The sequence below is a fragment of the Notamacropus eugenii genome, chromosome 6 (assembly GCF_028372415.1).
Source record: "Notamacropus eugenii isolate mMacEug1 chromosome 6, mMacEug1.pri_v2, whole genome shotgun sequence".
Taxonomy (NCBI): domain Eukaryota; kingdom Metazoa; phylum Chordata; class Mammalia; order Diprotodontia; family Macropodidae; genus Notamacropus; species Notamacropus eugenii.
The window spans coordinates 24,038,314-24,057,223 of record NC_092877.1 but is presented as its reverse complement, the minus strand read 5'-3'; the positions used below and the strand labels follow the sequence as shown (position 1 = coordinate 24,057,223).

General features: G+C 42.5%; 1 protein-coding gene across 1 annotated transcript in view; it reads right to left on the bottom strand.

Moving 5' to 3' along the window:
* LGR4 (leucine rich repeat containing G protein-coupled receptor 4) overlaps positions 1-18,910 on the bottom strand; it is a 125,973-nt gene that overhangs the window by 48,624 nt on the left and 58,439 nt on the right. Inside the window, exon 2 of the mRNA XM_072619292.1 lies at positions 17,665-17,736. Coding sequence (XP_072475393.1) covers positions 17,665-17,736 — 72 coding nt within the window. The remainder of the gene's footprint in view (positions 1-17,664; positions 17,737-18,910) is intronic.

Genomic DNA, 18,910 nt, shown 5'->3' with positions numbered 1-18,910 from the left:
GTGCTATATGTTTATATATACTTCATATATGCATACATGTACATATACATATATATATATATATATATATATACACACATTTATATATTTATATATACTACTCTTATGACATAATAAAGCTCTTGGCTGTGAACCAACAGAACTCTGTTCAAGGGCCCAGAGAAGTCAACAGCCACATTTACCAGCTTCTCTGCTCATTCACTTAGTTATTCATCCAGTCTCTAAAAGTTAATTCTGGAAATCATACAGCAACCTCAGAGACAGACTGGGCTGAGATAGACCAAATGGGACTGCCATTTTGGAAGGTCCCGTGAGAAGGCACGACGATTCTGTAGGCTGGAGATGTGAATACCTAGACACGTTTCAGGAAGGGGCCTGCACCAAGCTAAAGACTCACCTCGCACACCAGCCCAAAATGACAGATGGGTGACATAAGACATATAGTTGTGCTATAAAGCAGAACTTTTAGACAATGATTCAAAGGATGGTGAATTTTAATCTGAAAGTTAGTTTAGAGGTGATCTAATCCAATCCCTTATTTCACAGGTAAGGAAACAGGCCTGCAGTCCACCAATTTACCCAACATCACAGAAATATTATTAAGAAGAGTCCTGCTTCTGAGTCAACGTAAGGTTAAGTGTGGTGTTTTTCTTGGAGGACACTGACCAATGAACAGGAAGCAAGTAAAGAATGGAAATGCCATGTACAATGGGGTTGAGACTTGGGTGGTTATGTTGACCCTTTTTTTGACCCTTTCCCAATGGCAGCACCAAACAATCTATCTGACCCCATCAAGAGACACTATAGCTTTCAAACAAATGAATAACAACTGACTCCTAAGTTCTGCACAGTTCTGTACACTCAAACCTGAGTGTACAAACCAGGGGTTTATTTGGGTATAACTCTTTGGTTTTCCAGTTAGGGCTGTTGGTACATCACATGGACTTTGCTGAAGTCTAGTCCAAATCTCATTTTTTTGATGAGAAAACTAAGGCCCAGGGGGATTGTTAGCCCAAGGTCATATAGTTAATAATTATCAGAACAAGGACTTGAATCCAGGTCCTCTGATTCTAAATCCAGCTAGCAAAAAGAGTGATTTTTTAATTGCGTTTTTGAAAATTTTAAAACATCATTTTAATAAGCCAAAAAGCCCTAAAAATGACTTAAAATTAAAAGCTCATGTTTCTATGACACTTTATAGTAACAAAGTTATACTATGGTCTTACACAAATCACAACATGCTACAAAACAAGGAATTGTAGGAGAACCAGGGAAGAGAATGTCAAAGAAATGCAAGAGCAGGGGGAAAAAAAGAGAGAGAGGATCTAAGCAAGGAATGGCTAACTAAGGGATGGCCCTCATGCTCCAGTATCATCCACCAAATGATGGAGAGAATAGGAGGAAGGTCTCCAGCACACTGAGCAGATCTCTTTGGAGTAGACAAAGGATCATAATAATAGCTAACATTTATATACTACCTACTATGTGCCATTTATATATCACCTACTGTGCTAAGTGCTTTTACATATATCTTATTTGATCCTCAAGACAACCCTGCAGGGTAGGTACTGTCATTATCCCCATTTTATTGATAAGGGAACTCAGATAAGCAGAGGATAAGTGACCTGGCCAGCATCATACAGTCAGTAAGTACCTGTGGTCAGCATAAATCAATGCTGAGGCCACTGACCTTTTACCTCAAGTTGAAGTCAATCCCTCTTTAGCTGAACTTCCAACTGAAGAAGAGGTTTTGAGGGTCATTAGGCTCCTTTCATGTGGCAAAGCACCTGGAGCTGATTCTATCCCAGCTGAGATTTACAAGGTAGGGGGACCATTGCTCATACAAAAGCTGACTGAAATATTCCAGGTTATGGAAAGAGGAGGTTATCCCCCAGGAGTTCAAGGATGCCTCCATTGTCCATCTCTATAAGGGGAAAGGGAACAGAATGTCCTGTGACAATCATAGGGGTATCTCTCTCTTAGTCATTGCTGGCAAAGTTCTTGCTAGAGTCCTCCTTAATAGGCTGATCCTTCACCTGGAAGATGGTCACATACCTGAGAGCCAGTGTGGCTTCACAAAGGGCCGAGAAATGGTCGATATGATGTTTGCTGCTCGTCAACTCCAGGAGAAATGCCAGGAGCAGAACAGAGGTCTGTACACAATGTTTGTGGATCTGACCAAGGCCTCTGACATTGTTAGTTGTGAGGGCTTATGGAAAATTATGTTAAAATTTAGTTGCCCAGAGAAGTTCATCAATATTGTACATCAATTTCATGATAGCATGTTTGCCCTGGTTCTGGATAATGGACAATGCTCTCATGCCTTCCCAGAGTGAAACAGGGCTGTGTGCTTGCTCCCATGCTTTTTAACATAATGTTTTCAGCCATGTTGTCAAATGCTTTCAATGAGGATAAACACGGCATTAAGGTCAACTACCATACTGATGGTAAGTTCTTCAGTTTGAAAAGGCTACAAGCCAAGACTAAAGTGGAGGGAGTAGTGGTGCATGATTTTCTGTTTGCAGATGACTGTGCACTCAGTGCAGCCTCTGAAGCTGAGATGCAACAAAGTATGGATCAATTCTGTGCTGCCTGTGCTAATTTTGGCCTAATAACACCAAGAAAACACAGGTGCTCCATCAGTCACCACATTATCCTTATGTGGAACCATCAGTTACAACAAATGGATAAGTTTTGAATGCTGTGGGTAAGTTCACTTACCTGGGTAGTGTACTTTCCAGGCATGTACACAGTGACAATGAGTTTGACACACGCATTGCCAGAGCTAGCTCAGTGTTTGGGAGGCTCCGAAGAAAAGTTTGGGAGAGAAGAGGTATTAGACTGACTGCCAGACTGAAGGTCTACAGAGCCATTGTGCTGACCTCATCATTACATGCTTGTGAAACATGGACAGTCTACCAGTGCCATGCCAAGAAACTGAATCGCTTCCATTCGAACTATCTTAGGAAGATTCTGAAGATCACATGGCAGGATAAGGTACCAGACACTGAAGTCCTTGCTTGAGCTGAACTGCCAAGTATTCAAACTATGCTTCAGAGAGCACAACTCCAATGAGCTGGCCACATTGTTCGAATGCAAAATATATGCTTGCCAAAAAGACTATTTTATGGAGCACTCACATGGGGAGGCACTCACATGGTGGTCAGAAGAAACGATACAAGGACACTCTCAAGGTCTCTCTCAAGAACTTTGGATTTGACTGTGCAACATGGGAGACACTGGCACAGGACTACTGAGCACGGTGTGCCCACATCAGAATGGGTGCTGTGTTCTTTGAGCAAAGCAGAACTGAGACAGCACAAACTAAACGCAAGATGAGCAAATTTGGGATATCCACCCCAAATATTCACATGGACTATCTGTGCCCAACGTGTGGTAGAGCATTGTGAGCTCATATTGGTTTGATCAGCCACAGTCAGACACAATGAAATTTCACTTTACAATGGTGATGTCATTTTGGTCCTCTTTGAAGACAAAGGACAGCAACCACCAGTTAAGTAACCTGGCCAGCATCATCCAGCTAGTAAGTACCTGTGGCTGCATTTGAACTGGAGTCTTCTTGACTCCAAGTGAGGCACTCTATCCACTGTTCCACCAGCTGCCCATGGATTTAGGAAAATCCAAGCTCAAATTTGCCCTCAGACCTATCTATTAGCTTTGTGACCCTTGGTGACCAGGTGCATTCACCTCCTGAAGCCTCAGTGTCCTCACATGTGATGTGGGGACAACTCCCTCCACAGGGTTGTTGCGCTGATATGCATGAGGATAATGAGATAACAGTGCTTTGCAAACCTAAAAGTGCTATGTAAATGCTAGCTGTTATTATTGTTTGTACATATTTGTTGTGCTTAATTTCTTTCTTCTTTCCCTTTTCTCTGTTTTGTGAAATGCACTGTTATAAAGGATGCGCTCTGGGAAAAGGGAGGAGAAATGCCACATGGACAGCTTTGTTGCTGCTGCTCTGTCATTTTCAGTCCTGTCTGACTCTCTGTGACCCCATTTGGGGTTTTCTTAGCAAAGATACCAGAGTGGCTTGCCATTTCCTTCTCCAGATCACTTTACAGATGAGGAAACTGAGGCAAATAGTTAAGTCACTTGCCCAGTGTCACACAGCTAGTAAGAGTCTCAGGCTGGATTTGAACTCAGAAAGATGAGTCTTCCTGATACCAGGCCCAACACTCTATCCACTGTGCCACCTAGCTGCCCAGGGAGAATTTAGGTGATATAAAGACAAAAGATATTAAAAATTATTAAAAAGATAAAAGGAAGCTGAATATCAAAAATAGCAGTCAATGTGACCCCTCCAAGCCGGTAAGAGAAAGAGGCTCTATTTAAGCAGGTGAAAATCAGCTTCTGGAGACCCTCAGCCCACCTCAAGGCAGCCCCTCAGTAATGCACCCCACCAAGGGTGCTGGCAAGAGGCAGAAATCGATGGCAGTCCCCTCCTTCTCCCAGAATGTGGCACCAATCCAAGGATAGGGGGATAACTGACCACACGTGGAATGCCTTTGGAAGCTGCCTGCTGAATGGACACTTCTTATTCACCATTCTCCAGATTCACACGAGGTAGCTTGTTCCAAAGGAGACATGTTCTGGCTGTCTTATCCAAGCAGCTTGTATTAAACCCTAGGGATACCGAGGCATCAGCAAATCCATTCTTTCCCTTAAGAAGCTCGTATTCGATTGGGATGAAACAATGTGTATGCATAAGTCAATATAGAATACATACAAAGTAAATCTGGAGGTGAAACCAGAACCTGGCAGGGGGAGGGAGGGGAGCCAGGAAAGGCATGAACTGAGAAGGCAGCTCAGGCTTTCTAAGAAGTAAGCTGAAGCTGATACAAATGTCTTCCCTGCCCTCAATCTCCTACCATCTTTCTCTAAAACAGGGATGTCCATGGCTCTGTGGCCACATTTCAAGAAATGGAGGCAGTGCCTGTGAACTTATATGGGGGGAAAATTATATTTGTATTACAATACAACGAATTTTCTTTGTGATCCAATGCATTTTATGACATGCGTTTAAAAACATTTGGGAAGGGGGATCCACAGGCTTCCCCAGATGCCATGACAGGTCCATGATACCACAATGAGTTAAAAACTCTCCTGTAGCTCAAACTTTAATAACTCATGGTCTTATAATAGTTTAAAGACAGCAAAAAGCTTTCTTCACAACAATGTAGTAAAGCACTCTGATCCCAACTTTAGAGATGAAGAAGCTGAGGCTCCGGGGCAAGGTGACTTGTTTGAGATCAGGTCTTTCAAGACCAGATGGCACAAAGGATAGAATGCTGGGCCTGGAGTCCAGGAGATCCAAGGACAAACTCGGCCTTGGACGTTTACTAGCTGTATGACCTGGCCAAGTCACGGAACCTCCGTTTGCCTCAGTTTCCCTAACTGTAAAATGGAGACAATAGCAACACTGACTTCCTCGGCTTGCTGTAGTGAAGATCTAATGAGATCATATTTGTAAAGCGCTCAGCACAGTACCCAGCACATAGTGGTGACATATAAATATTACCCCCTGAGATGAAGTCCGCCACCCTCCCAACTCTGCTGAAAAAGGCATTGCTATTTGGGTACCAGTTGGTCTAGATGCGCTCTGAGGTTGCTTCCAACAATGACGTTTGGCTATTCTGACCTTCCCAAAGTCACCCTGAGTAGAAGGTAGGATTAAGGGTTGTTTACACAAAGGACAGAAATGACTGCTGGATGCCAGAATCCTGCCAGGGTGAGAGACTAGGCCAGCGACTTTCTCCTCCCTCTCAGCATGGCCCATGGATTCTTTCTTCAGGAAGTCATTTTTAAAGAGCAAGGATGACGTCTCTTATCTGAGGAATGCCTGGATTTATGCTGCTTCTGGCCTGTGGTGGCAATTTTATTGTCGCCACTTGGCTGAAGTTATTGCTGAGTTGGTAGAAGGAGGAATGTGTGTTAAGGCTGACCAGAGCCATGGACTGGTGGGGCCTGGGAAAGGGGCTGCCAGCAGCTGCTGTGAAACCTGAGGCTGGGGGAGGCGGGGCAGAGGGATGACCCAGTGACAGGAGGGCAAGGCCCGGGGCATAATCTCTGTCTGCACAAGCCAGAAAGAGCAGCTATGACTCCAGGAAGCTCCTTGGCTATGACAGTCTGGCTGGGCAGGGCAAGGACACAGGTTTACACTTTAAAACTCACTTGCTTTTCCACAGCCCTTTGTGGTTTCCAAAGTACTTTCTCCCTCACAATCGTAATAAGAAGAAAAATAACAGCTGGCATTCATAGAGCACTGAAAGGTAAGCCGAGAAGTTAGTGCAAGCGTCATCCTTGTGGTTTTTTTGGATTTGTTTTTGTTTTAGAGATGAAGCTACTAGGAAACCTCAGACACACTAAGTGACCCCCTCCCCTGCCCCCAGGGAGTCTGGACCTAATATGATACTCACAACACCCTGTGAGATGGATGCCATTTTAATTTTAACCCCATTTAACAGAGGAGGATACCGAGGCTCCGAGAAGGGAGCAAGTGTCTGGGGCTGGATCCAAACCTGGATCTTCCTGACTTCCAGGCCAGTCCAGTGTTCTATCCACTCTGTCATGCTGACATCAAGTCCCTAAGGAGAAAGAACTTGTCGTACTATGTACATCCAGACCTGCCTACTGGTGTGCTTAAATTCTCCCAAGCAATGAAGAAAAAGTCGCATTTTAATAAGCAAAATAGTTTTCAAGCATCTACTCTGACAGGTCCTCTAGGGGAAAAAAAATCAGCTTCAAAACACTCAAGACAAATATCAACAAAAAAAAGTGAAAAAAGCAGATTAAACTTGGCAACTTTCTTAAAACTGCATGTAAAAGGGAAATTGGAATTTGCTGAGTGTTTTTAATAATAGATAGAGTGCATGCCTGAAGACAGGAAGCTATAGATCCCAAACCTACTCTGAACACTTACTAGTCACGTGAACACACACAAGTCATTTCACCCAAGTCGGAGCTTCATCTTCTATAAAATGGGAAACTAACAACTCCTACCTACTCTCCAAGGTTTCACTCAGTCAGTCAGCATTCATGAAGTGCCTACTGTGTGCCAGGTTGGGGGAGGGGGGGACAGTACAAAAATGAAACATTTCCTGACTTCATTCTTTCTATCTAAGGAATCAAATGAAAAGATGCTCAAATCATTTAGCAAAACTTAAAATATGCTAGAGGTGCCACCTGCTGCTGTTGCCACTGTTGGCTTGTTTGGGGCTTTGGGGGCACACAAGCAGGGTTATCAATGACCTGCACAGGGTTACACAGTTAGTAAGTGTCTGAGGTTGAATTTTAATTGAGGTCCTCCTCACTCCAGAGCCACTGTTCTATTCACAGCATCACTTGGCTACCCATGTGGCTGTTATTCGTTGTTGTTAAAAAAGCAAATGGATTTAAGGTTAGTTTATAAAGCAACAAGTATCTACAGAACACACCTGCCATGTTCCCTGAATCATGGCAGACAGTACGTAAAATGCAGAAGTGTAAGACAAGCTAGCTTTTCTCAGGAGTTTACAATCTAGTATGGGATTAACCTATGGAATGATACATCCCAGAAGAATGTCAATATATTCTAAATTATAAGATACAGGCCATAAAATCTGAGGGCTGGACACATCCATGTAGGCTCAGTGTTTTAGAAAAAACCTTCATGGAGGACACAGGAAGAAATAATGCATTCACATTAACCGAAACATAACAATAAATCTCAATTTTTAAAAATGCTGGGAATGTCCAGGAAACAGCCCAAAGTTTCCCTGGTTGTTGATATTTAACTACAAAAAAAAAAAAACCTTTTTAGAAGAAAAGAAGCTTCATACAATAGAGAAAGAAACCAGCTAAAGAAGTTACCATAAAGCTGGAAAGGATATCAGAGGCTATTTCTCGGATGAAAACAATGAGCATCAATGACTCCCCTGACTCCAGTAAGCCAGGAGTTCCCCACACTAATGAAAGTCTCAAATTAGAGGAGATATATCAAATGAGGGTACTTATGGAGCTGGGCCATCTTTAGAAAACGGCTTCTTCCTACAAGTTCAGCCAAATTGGTGATGGCAGATTCATTAAAGATTGGGAACATTTGCTCAGTAATGAATGGATTTCATCATAGCAACAGTAGTATAAACAGAACTACTTCTCCTTGGGAACACTGAACAAGTTTGGCTGCTAATCCTGAAGAATTTCACATCTCTCTTCTCAAAAACACTACCTCAAAAGGGGCAAGGCATCATGGGAAAGGGGAGTCTGGAAGAGTTAGTCATGCCAACCCATGAAGTGGTGCACATGACTTGCGTTAACAGGAATGATCTTCTAGCACTATATGTCAGTGTGGTTTTCTTCTTTTTTAAAAAAGATAAATGTTGCTTGTCATTAGCTGTCAACCTTTTTCACACACCCCCCACTTCAGGATTCAATGCTCTATGGATGCAGTGGAAAGAACAGGAAATCTGGAGTTACAAAGCCTGAGTTCTCATTCCGGCTTTGTCATTTTCTGGAGAAATTTCATGTGCATCACTTAACCTCTATGGGCCTGTTTTATCATCTGTAGAACAGAATTCAATGAGATGATCTGTAAGGTCCTTTCCAGCTCTACATCTATGATCCTAAACCCCAACACTGACACTAGACCGATACAGCTAACATGTTAACAACTTCCTCCACACCCTTCGCTCAAAACTGCTCATCCTCCATCCACATTCTCCCATTTCTGTATGAGCTGGTACAGAACTAAAGAGTTAGGACAGTAGCACTGACTTACACCTGGATGAGAAGAAGCCCTTTTCTAACATCCTAAGGACGTCATCGAGTCTTGCCTGAAGACCTCCCTCCTTCAAGTCCTGGCTCTAAAGTTTCGACAACCCCAACAAATAGTGATTAAGCACATGCTTTGTGAGAGGTCCCACACTGTCCTGGAGAAAGAACAGCATGCCGTCTTCTTCCATGAAGAATCTCCTAATGCCTCCACTAGCAAATGAGCTTCACTTGATTTGTAAGGCAGTGCAGCCTTCTCCTTCATCCCCCGCGTCATAACATTAATGATACACATGATACAAAGTCAACTCAAGTGTTTTATTCTGTGCCTAGTGTGTGCCGGGGGCTGAGGATACAAAGGCAAAAATGAAACACTCCCTGTCCTCAGGGATTACATTCTACTAGAAGAAATAACATTTATAGATAAATCAACAGAAAAAAAAAATATATATAATCACTTGAGCTAAGCCTTGAAGGGAGCTAGGGAGAAAACAGTAAGAACATCAGCCAGGTATGAAGTGCTATGGTGGATCCTGGGAACGGAAGATTAAAAAATCTCAACAGGGTAGAAGAACATTTAGTTAATGAGGCAAAACATAAAAGGGATAAATGCAGGATTACACTGTTGTTAAAAAAAAAAACAACAACAAAACAAACAATTTCCCAAATATAAGATGAGGACAGAGGGCTCAAGAGTGCATATGAAAAAGATCTGAGGACCTTAGTGGATCCCATCACTTGACTGAAATTGCTTTCTCTCAGATTATCAAGGTGCTCTAGTATTTTTGAGAGTTGTTATGAGGATCAAATAAGAGTACTTAGGTAATGTGTCACGCAAACTTTAAAGCACTGTATAAAAACAAGCTATGATTATTATTAGGTAGCTAAGAGACAAAGCACATAGTCAGAAAGATGAGTTCAAATCCTGTTGCAGATGCTTCCTAGCTGTATGGCCCTGGACAAGTCACTTCACCCTGTTTGCCTCAGTTTCCTCATCTGTAAAATGAGCTGGAGAAGGAAATGGCAAACCATCCAGTGTCTCTGCCAAGAAGTCCCCAAATGAGGTCATGAAGAGTTGGACATGACTAGAAAACAACTGGTGGCCTTTTCATAATCTTTGTCCCACCTGGCCACACATCTAGCTGTCCTCTCTGTTTGGTCTCAGATATGCTCACCTTGTTTACCTCTAGCCGAGCGGTCCACTTCTTCCTCAGTTGCCTTTGCCACACAGTCATTCACCTCTTATACCAAGGCATCTCCCAATGATCTATGAGTTCAGTCCTCATTTAGACCCAGCTGACTTCCCAATTTACAAAAGTACACTCATGTTTCTCCTTCGCATGGTTCCCACACCCCCATCTGCCTGCTGATGGATGTCCTGTAGACATCTGATACTCTTCACGTCTGAAACAGAACTCATTCTTTTTCCCAAAAACCCTCCCCCTCCAAACTTTCCTAATTCTCCTAATAATGAAAATAACAATAATAGTTAACATTTATACAGTGCTAAGAACTTTACAAATATGATATCATTTGATCCTCACAATAAGCCTGGGAGATAGGCGCTATTTTTATCTCCATTTTACAGGTGAAGAAACTAAGGCAGAGATTAAGTGACTTGCCCAGGGTCACACAGCTAGGATTTGCACTCAAGTCTTCCCAACTCCAGGTCCAGTGCTCTATCATGTTATCTACCTACCTCTGAGGAGTCCTTCCTTCAAAGTTCAGTTCCAGTGTTCCCTCATATGACAGTCCTTCTCTGATATGTTCTCTCACCTGCCCCACATATACTTTCCCAGGTTGTTTGTGCTTTCTCCCTCTTGGAGAAATTCTGTTTACTCACTCTTATTCATGGTGAAGTTTGCCACAAGAATGTGATCTTCTAAGGAGGGCCAGGAGCATATATTTTTGTATTCTCTGAACCTAGCTCAAGGACCCTGATGGACAGTAGGTAGTCAATAAAAATCAGCTAAACTGAACTGAACTTCAAGGTCAATGAGTCAGCAGTGTGATGTGGCAGCCACAAATGCTAATTTAGTGTTAGGGCAGAAAAGAGACACAGGGTCCAGATCAAGGAAAGTGATTCGTTTTCACTGTATTCTACCCTAATCAGACCACAAATGGTCAAACAGTCTGACTTTGGAGTATCACATTTTAACAAAAATACCAATAAGCTGACACATGTCCCAATACTATGATTTTTAGGGTATTTAAAACCTTGACACATAAAGACTTGGGGAGTAGGGGATAATAATAGCCGTCTTAGGGCATGCAAAGGTGTGTCATGTGGAAGAGGGCTAGCCTTGTTCTGCTTGTATTAGGAACTTGTCTGCTAAGTGGTAAAATAATTACAAGAGACACCAAATTGGCTTCTAGCTATTTGGAATGGGGGCAGAGAGGAGGGATGGTGCAACATAATAGCCAGCCCCTCCCCAACTCTGCTTCAACCAGAACAGTGTGTCCCAACAAGCCCTGTTAACTGCACTGAGGACACTTTCTATTCTCAAGAGGGTAGGACCCCCCTGATGTTTGACCAGTTTTCCTTCCAGAAAAGGGAAGTCTTAGATGACCTTCAGATCTAGCAGTACATTATGAAGATGGTATAAGATTGTCTCCAATCCTCAAGAAGGAAAAGCTGCACATTCTAAATAGAGCTCATGGAAAGAAGGAGCATGACTACAGAGGACATGAGGGATCAGATGGAAGTAGGTCTTCAAAGGAAACTTGCTCTTTTCCTGGTAGACACAGGAGCAGAAAGTTGAGAGGTTTTGTATTCTGTCTTGTCATTCTGTCTGTTTCTCTCGTTTGGCAAAGACGCAGTGATCTTCATTTTATCTTGGCTCTTTTCCCTCTTTTCTCTGATGGACAAAGGAATGGAAGGCAGGACACCTCCTGGGCCAAAAGATGGAGCAGTGGGAAGCACGAAGGCCCTCCTCTCTGGCAGCTGTCTGTCTCTGCTAGGAGGTGGGATGTCTACATAGCCTCGTTTAGAAGTGGACAGCTCAGCCCAGAAGAGATCAACTTGGTCATCTTTCTTCCATGAATGTTTATCTCTTATCTTTAGAATTGTTGTTATGGTTTACGTCACCAACTTATAGAAATCCTTTCAATGGTTTTATATGTTTCTTTCAATTATGTGCTGAACAAGCATTAAATATCCCTCTCCTATGTTATTCAAAGGAGTTCGATAAACAATGCTTGTCCATTGTTGAAAAGATGCCTAAAACACTGGTCTACAACAAATTTAAGGGATGGTCTAGTATCTTTAATACCTGATCCCAGTGGATGGAACTAGCAACTGGTAAATATTACAAAGAGCCAAATTTAGGTCTGAAACTGAGAAAACTTTCAAAAAACTAAAGCTATTCAAAAGTGAAATGGGCTGTCTTAGAAGGCAGCAAGTATTCATGAAGTTATTCAAAATAGAGAGATGCCTAGTTGTGAGAGACACAGAAGAGTTCCTTGTTCAGATACAGGCTAGACTTGATGCCCTCTGGAGCACACTCCAATTCCAAGATTTTGGTATTTTCTACCAAAGCTAAGCCCTACATTTTAATGTGTACATATTTACCCTTCATCATCTTTCTATCAGGATACCATAGAAACCTGATAGGAGAGCCAGACAGCTGCTTGCAGCTGCCTAATAACTAGAAGAGGCAGGCAGCGTGGGGGGCAAGAACATTGGACTTGTGCTCAGGAAGATCCAAGTTCAAATCCTGCCACTGGACATTTACGAGCTGTGTGGCCCTAAGCAAGTCACTTAGTCTCAGTTTCCTCATCTGTAAAATGGGGCTAACAATAACACCCACCTCACAGAGCGGCTCTGGGGACAAAGACAAGACATGCTTTGTAGTCAACCTTAAACAGCTACATGAATTTTAGCGATTGTTATTATTTTCACATATTTCTCAGGGCAACCACTAGGCTGCTGCTGTTGTTCAGTCACTTCAATCATGACCCCAAAGATACAGAAGTGGTTTACCATTTCCTTCTCCAGCTCATTTTACAGATAAGGAAACTGAGGTAAACAAGGTTAAGTGACTTACTCAGGGTCACACAGCTACTAAGTCTCTTAAGGCTGAATTTGAACTCAGGTCTTCCTGATCCCAGTCCTGGTGCGCTATCCACTGGCTACACCACCTATACTGCTTGGCTGCATGAGCAGATTGTGGAAAACCCACTCCATGGTGACACACCCAGCAGCCTCCACTGATGGTCTATTCTTGTCTCATCACAGTATGACAATAACCCTGGGTTCCTGAACACCTCCACACCAGTGTAGCACAGGACCCTCTATGGGTCTGCTGATGAATTAGACATCTGTCTTTTAAATACCACCCTGAGAGGTTTGGAGAGCTTGACCATCAAAGAAAGTATTCTTTTTGGTCACAACAATACGCAAACTGTCTACATTAAAGCACAGGGGTGTCAAAGGCTTTTTAGGAGTACCCACAACCATGAAAGTCACAGATGTTTTGAAACACTGATGTAGGTACAGCTGAGAAATACTGCCAGTATAGACTGGGCTACGTTTTTGTCTCTGCTTTTACGTATTTAAAATTTTTCAAATTTCAAAAATTTGCTCTTACTGATACATTTCCAAACAGATAACTGAAATCCATAAAACATCTTAAGAATAAAATTAATTTTAAACAACTTTATGAAAAAACAAAGGCTAAACCTCACTCCCTTCATTAGAGAGGTAGGGGTAGATGGATGTGGAATATTCCATATGTTGCTAAACTGTGCTGAACTGTGTCTTTGGTTTTTTGGGGTTTTTTTCCAACTTTATCACAAGGAAGCCTTGTTAAGCAGGAGAGGACAGAAAGGTAGAGCCAGAAGCGAATATGCTAGAAAAATAAAAGAGGGTCAATGAAACCTGTTTTTGATAGATACATAAGAGACACGCACAAGGACAGAAAGCAGCGCAGGTGTTGAGCATTATATACCAAACTCATGATGTACGTAAGAACCGAGCTAGAGACGAACAGTTTCAGGTACAATTCCCTCTGTTCTACTACGGCGATGGAAGTGTTCATTTTACTCAAGTTCACCAAAGGAACTGAATGTGAGGCAAAAAACCAAGTCTAAACCCATGCCTCCCAAAGGCTGACAGTGAAGCACGCCTCCCTCTTTTCGGGGGGTAGACTGCAGGTGCTGAGTGAGGCAGACCTGAAACACAGGCCATGTGGCCACTTGTCTTCCCTGACCACCTCTGTTTACTAGGCAAGGTTCCATTTTTGGACTGAGGCAGGATGGGGAGGTGGGGAGGGGGAAGGAAGGCGGGGAGGGGGAAGGTGTCTCTGAGAAATTGGGAAGCTCAACTGAATTAACTTGCACATATAAAGCATTTTGCAAATCTCAAGATACACCAATGTTTCCTGTAATTATTGGGAAATGACAGTGATGTTAAGGAAAAGAACATAGCTTTTTTTTTTTTAGGGAGGAGAACATGAAAGCTCTAGCATTCACTAAATATCGTGACCCACAAGATCAGCCCAATCAGTGGCTGATATCTCCAGGAATATCCACAAAGGCAGAATCAATTGGCAACATCAATGTTCCAGGTTAGGGTCACTGGAAAGCTCCAGAAGCAGGGTTTCTCCTCTGGCAGGCCCCATTACACAGCACCCTGGCTTTAGGGTTCTTTGGAAATCCTCTATAAATACTTCATAGGTGTGGTTGGGAAATTACCTTAACCACACGTTCCAAGCGTACTTAGCTGGCAGAGCAAACTCAGGGCCCTAGTTCAGCCCTGTTCTCATTTTGGAGTGAGGGAGGGCACCTATTCAGCTGTGGCAGCCAAACCCTCAACGGGTTCTTTCCCCATTCCCACTCTACCCATTTCAGTTTCATAGTCACTTGCAAATAACTTCCAGATGATTTCTGGTTAAGGGACAGGGAACATTCATGCCATTTATAAATAGTGCAACAGTCACAGAGACATCATGGGGGAAGTCAAATAAAGTATAAATTTCCAAGGGAGGAAAAAAAGAACTTTTTTTTTGGTAATCTCAGCAAATATACATAGAAAGTGTTGAGTTTGTTTTTTTTTTTTTAAATATTTACCTCAACATAAAAAAAAGATTTTCTCCACTGTCTGGGTTGCAGTCACAGGACCTGAATTTTTCAACATGTAACACACCTAGGTGACCTTGGGAGAACCTAGTAAGCACTCTGTAGCTCACATTTCTCTTTCAGAAAATAAGGGAAGGAGTTGGACCCCCAAGCTCCATTCCAGCTGAAAACCTACAGTCTTATGATGATAACAATAATAGCTCACACTCTTTATGACCCCTTTTGAGGTTTTCTTGGCAAAGATATTGGAATGATTTCCCACTTTCTTCTGTAGCTCAATTTACAGATGAGGAAACTGATGCAAACAGAGTTAAGTGACTTGTCCAGGGTCATACAGCTAGTAAGTATCTGAGGCTGGATTTGAATTCAATTTTTCCTGACTCCATGCCCAGCACTCTTATCTACTGTGCCATCTAGTTTTCTTTGCCAACAATCATTTATACCAGCAAAACCAAGTCAGAAAAATGTCTTAACAAGGTAATATAAGCTGAGAATCTTAAAAAGAATACTTCCAAGTATTTTTTAAGTAAATATTAACTCCTTCTTCCTTTTAAAATCAGTATTTGGAAAAAGGTGAGTTGATGGTCCCCTAACTGTGAAGGAGGACAAAATAAAGGGAGAACATAAACCGCCTGCATTGTATTACCAGGCAAATTCAATTTGGTTCCAATTAAAAAAGGTCCACTTGGCAAAACTAATTAGACCAAGGTAATTTGAGATTTTGAAGAAATCCAAGATGTACAGTTTTATAAAGCCAAGACCTGACTCCCCAACTACTGCCTCGCTCTCTAATGCCCTGCCCCCAGAGTATAGTGTGCAATAAAATACATCATGGAGGCAGTTCTTACACAGTAGCCCCATCCAAGGCCATGAGAGTTTCTCCACCTCAAACCCTGGTGCTGTAACACACCCCACACTTTAGCCTAGTTACACAGTGTTCGATCACGTCCTCAGTTATGTTTTTATCACTTAATTGCCTCTCTAAAAAGAGGATAATCCAACTGTCCACAAAGAGTGGGTGGTTTAGGGTCTAAAACCTGTATGTGAAACGTGAGAAACAGGTTAAGTCTTTTTTAAGGGGGGAGGATTTTTTTCTTTTAAACTATTCTATTTTTAACTGTGAGAGAACGAAGTTTACTGGTGACAAAGAAAAAGGGATAGAGGGGAGAGAGAGAAAGAGAGAGAGAATCCTCAGTAGCATTAATACAGTTTTTGATTCCATTAAGTTTCGGCTTGGATTTCAGGATTAGGGAATAGGGTCTCAGAACAGGGTGCCCGTGAGCACGCCAGTCAAGACCCTGTTCTAGAAGAGGGGCTGAGTCAGAAAGCCCTGGATTCAGTTGGAATGAAAGGGACCCCCACCCAGAGTGAGGGTTCACAGGGACATACTTTGGCGCATGAAGGTAGGCCCCTAAAGGGCTCTGACACAGAGGTTTCTCAACAGCAAAATGTCACTTTCCTACCTCCTCCACATCTTGCACAACACAAATTAACCTTGACTTTTTTTAAGTTTAAAATTGAGTTTAATTAGGACTTTTTTTTTTAACGTTACTTGTAGGAGGCAGAGCACAAATCACCAACTTTCCCTGGGGTTTAATACTGTTTTTATTCCAACTGGTTTTTTTTTTTTTTGTTGTTGTTTTTAAGATAATAGCAGAGATGGTAAAAGAAAAAAAGACGAAAACGAACAAGGAGGGAGAAAGGACTTCGGAAAAAATTTTATTTTTGTACTTGTCGGCTGGCAGCTGGGTGCTAGAGTGGATGGTTGTTGTTGGTGTGTTTGTCCGTCATTCTCAAGAGGACCATGACATCGAGGGGGATGCTGACATGACTTGCAGTTGTGAGGGAGGGCTGACAGACCGCCAGACACTTACCTAGCTGTGGGACCCTGGGCAAATCACTTATAACACTGTTTGCCTCAGTTTTCTTGTCTGTAAAATGAGCTGGAGAAGGAAAGGGCAAACCACTCTAGTATCTCTGCCAAGAAAACCCCCAATAGGGCTACAGAGAGTCAGACACGGCTAAACAATGACTGATAGCTTCCCCCTTCTTTCCCTGACCCATCCCTTTCCCAAAATTAGAGTAAACACCAGTCTTGCATTCTTGCCGTGATCTAACCCTGGCTCATTTCCCTCCTCAGCCTCTGTCACCCTCTTCCTTCCATGCTCCTGTATCCTGTCCATCCACTCCCCAGACCTATTCCCTAGCCAACTTTACCAGTCAGAGGTGTGGGAAGTCGATATCAGGTCCAAGGCCAAGCTCAAACGAGCTCCTGCAGAGCTGGGGTGCTCAGAGCACTGTGTCCAGCCAGCAGAATATCCTTCAGTGACCAAAAAGGCACCCTGGGCAAACGACCCTCCATTTTCCCTGTAATGACGCCTCCAATGGCTGCCATCCAGAGCAAGGGATCACATCTGTGGCAGGGAGATTGTGAAATGCACCCCTTCCAGAGGCTGCACGTAGCTGTACAGTAACCCCTTTGGAAACAATGGTAATTACCCAGCTCCCTAAACATCTCTGGATAACGCTGCAATTAACTTGGGGCATCACTATATCTGTGGTTAAAATAATGACTGCAAAAATGGTCCACATAAGTAGCATTTTTCAAGTCCAGGCTTTCAAAAATAACTCAAGCAGAGATACAGCTTAAAACCCATGGTCTGCTGGTTTCATCTTTTGGAAGGGCATGAATTTTCCCCTCTCACTGGGCTCAAAACTCAGCTATTTGCTTGTCTCCTGATCTGTTTGTATTAGTCAGTCTCTGTCCTAAAAGCTTCCCACAAAAAGCAAAAGTAATCTTTGAGGGATACTTACAATTCTTCCAGAAAAGGAAAATTCTTAAAGGCATCTTCTGGTAACTGGGTAATATTATTCATACTGATGTCCCTGAGAAGGAGAAAATATAATGATATTTAGGTGACAATTAACTACATAACATCAGGTTTACAGCAGTATACTGATTTCATAAGTGTGTGTGCTAAGATGATGTGGAGAACATCAATTAACTGAGGCAGCTTTGGTGTAGTGGGAGACTGGATTTTGAGTCAGAGGGCATGAGCTGGCATCTTGTTTTAGAAGTCATTTGATTTCAATTCAGCGGGCATTTATTAGGCACCGACAACATACTGGGCTTAGAGCTAGAAGCTATGGGTAATAGGAGACAAAAACAGTTCCAGCCTTCAGTGAGTTTTTGCTAGATTTCGTTAGCTGTATAACCACTTGGCAATACACGACAGTGGGAAGACCGTGTATGCATGGGTTGGAAGGGATGGCCTCTGGGTGACTATGAAGACACCATTCTTCCCAGTGAAATCTGGTATGGAAAGCATTTTTCCAAGCAATCACAACAATAACAACCACTGACATTCACATAGTGGTCTAAAGATTATAGTGTGCTTTATATACATTAGCCCAGGTGAGTCAATATTGTTCAATGGGTGTGATCAATCAAATGAAGTGAACAAGTATTTATTAAGCTCCCATAGGTGCCAGGGACTGTAACAGGAAATGGGGAAACAAAGACCAGGAAAAAAGTCACCCAATGACTGGTCTGTGGTCACATAACTACTGAGTGTCAAAGGTAGGATTCAAACTCCAGTCATCCTGACTTTATATCTACTATGCCAATGGTAGCAGAATGGAGACTGTTAAATAATTCAGGAGCAGATTATCTGAAAATATAAATCAAGAAGAACTTTTTACATTAAAAAAGGATAAATAAACCATGTTCTGATACTTCTAGCTGGGTTTTTCTCACTAGATTTTAGTGAGTTTGGGGACTATTGTATATGTTTCACAGTTTTTGAAGTATCTCCCCTATGGAGCAGCTAGATGGTTCAGTGAACAGAGCACTGAGTCTAGAGTCGAGAAGGACAGCTCCGTGGATAGAGCATGGGGCCTGGAGTCACAAAGATTTTTAGTTTAAATCTGGTCTCAGACACAAGCTGTGTGACCCAGGGAAAGTCACTTAACATCTGTTTGCCTTAATTCACTGGAGGAGGAAATAGCAAACCAATTCACTGTCTTTGCCAAAAAAAACAAAACAAACCCATGGAAAGCA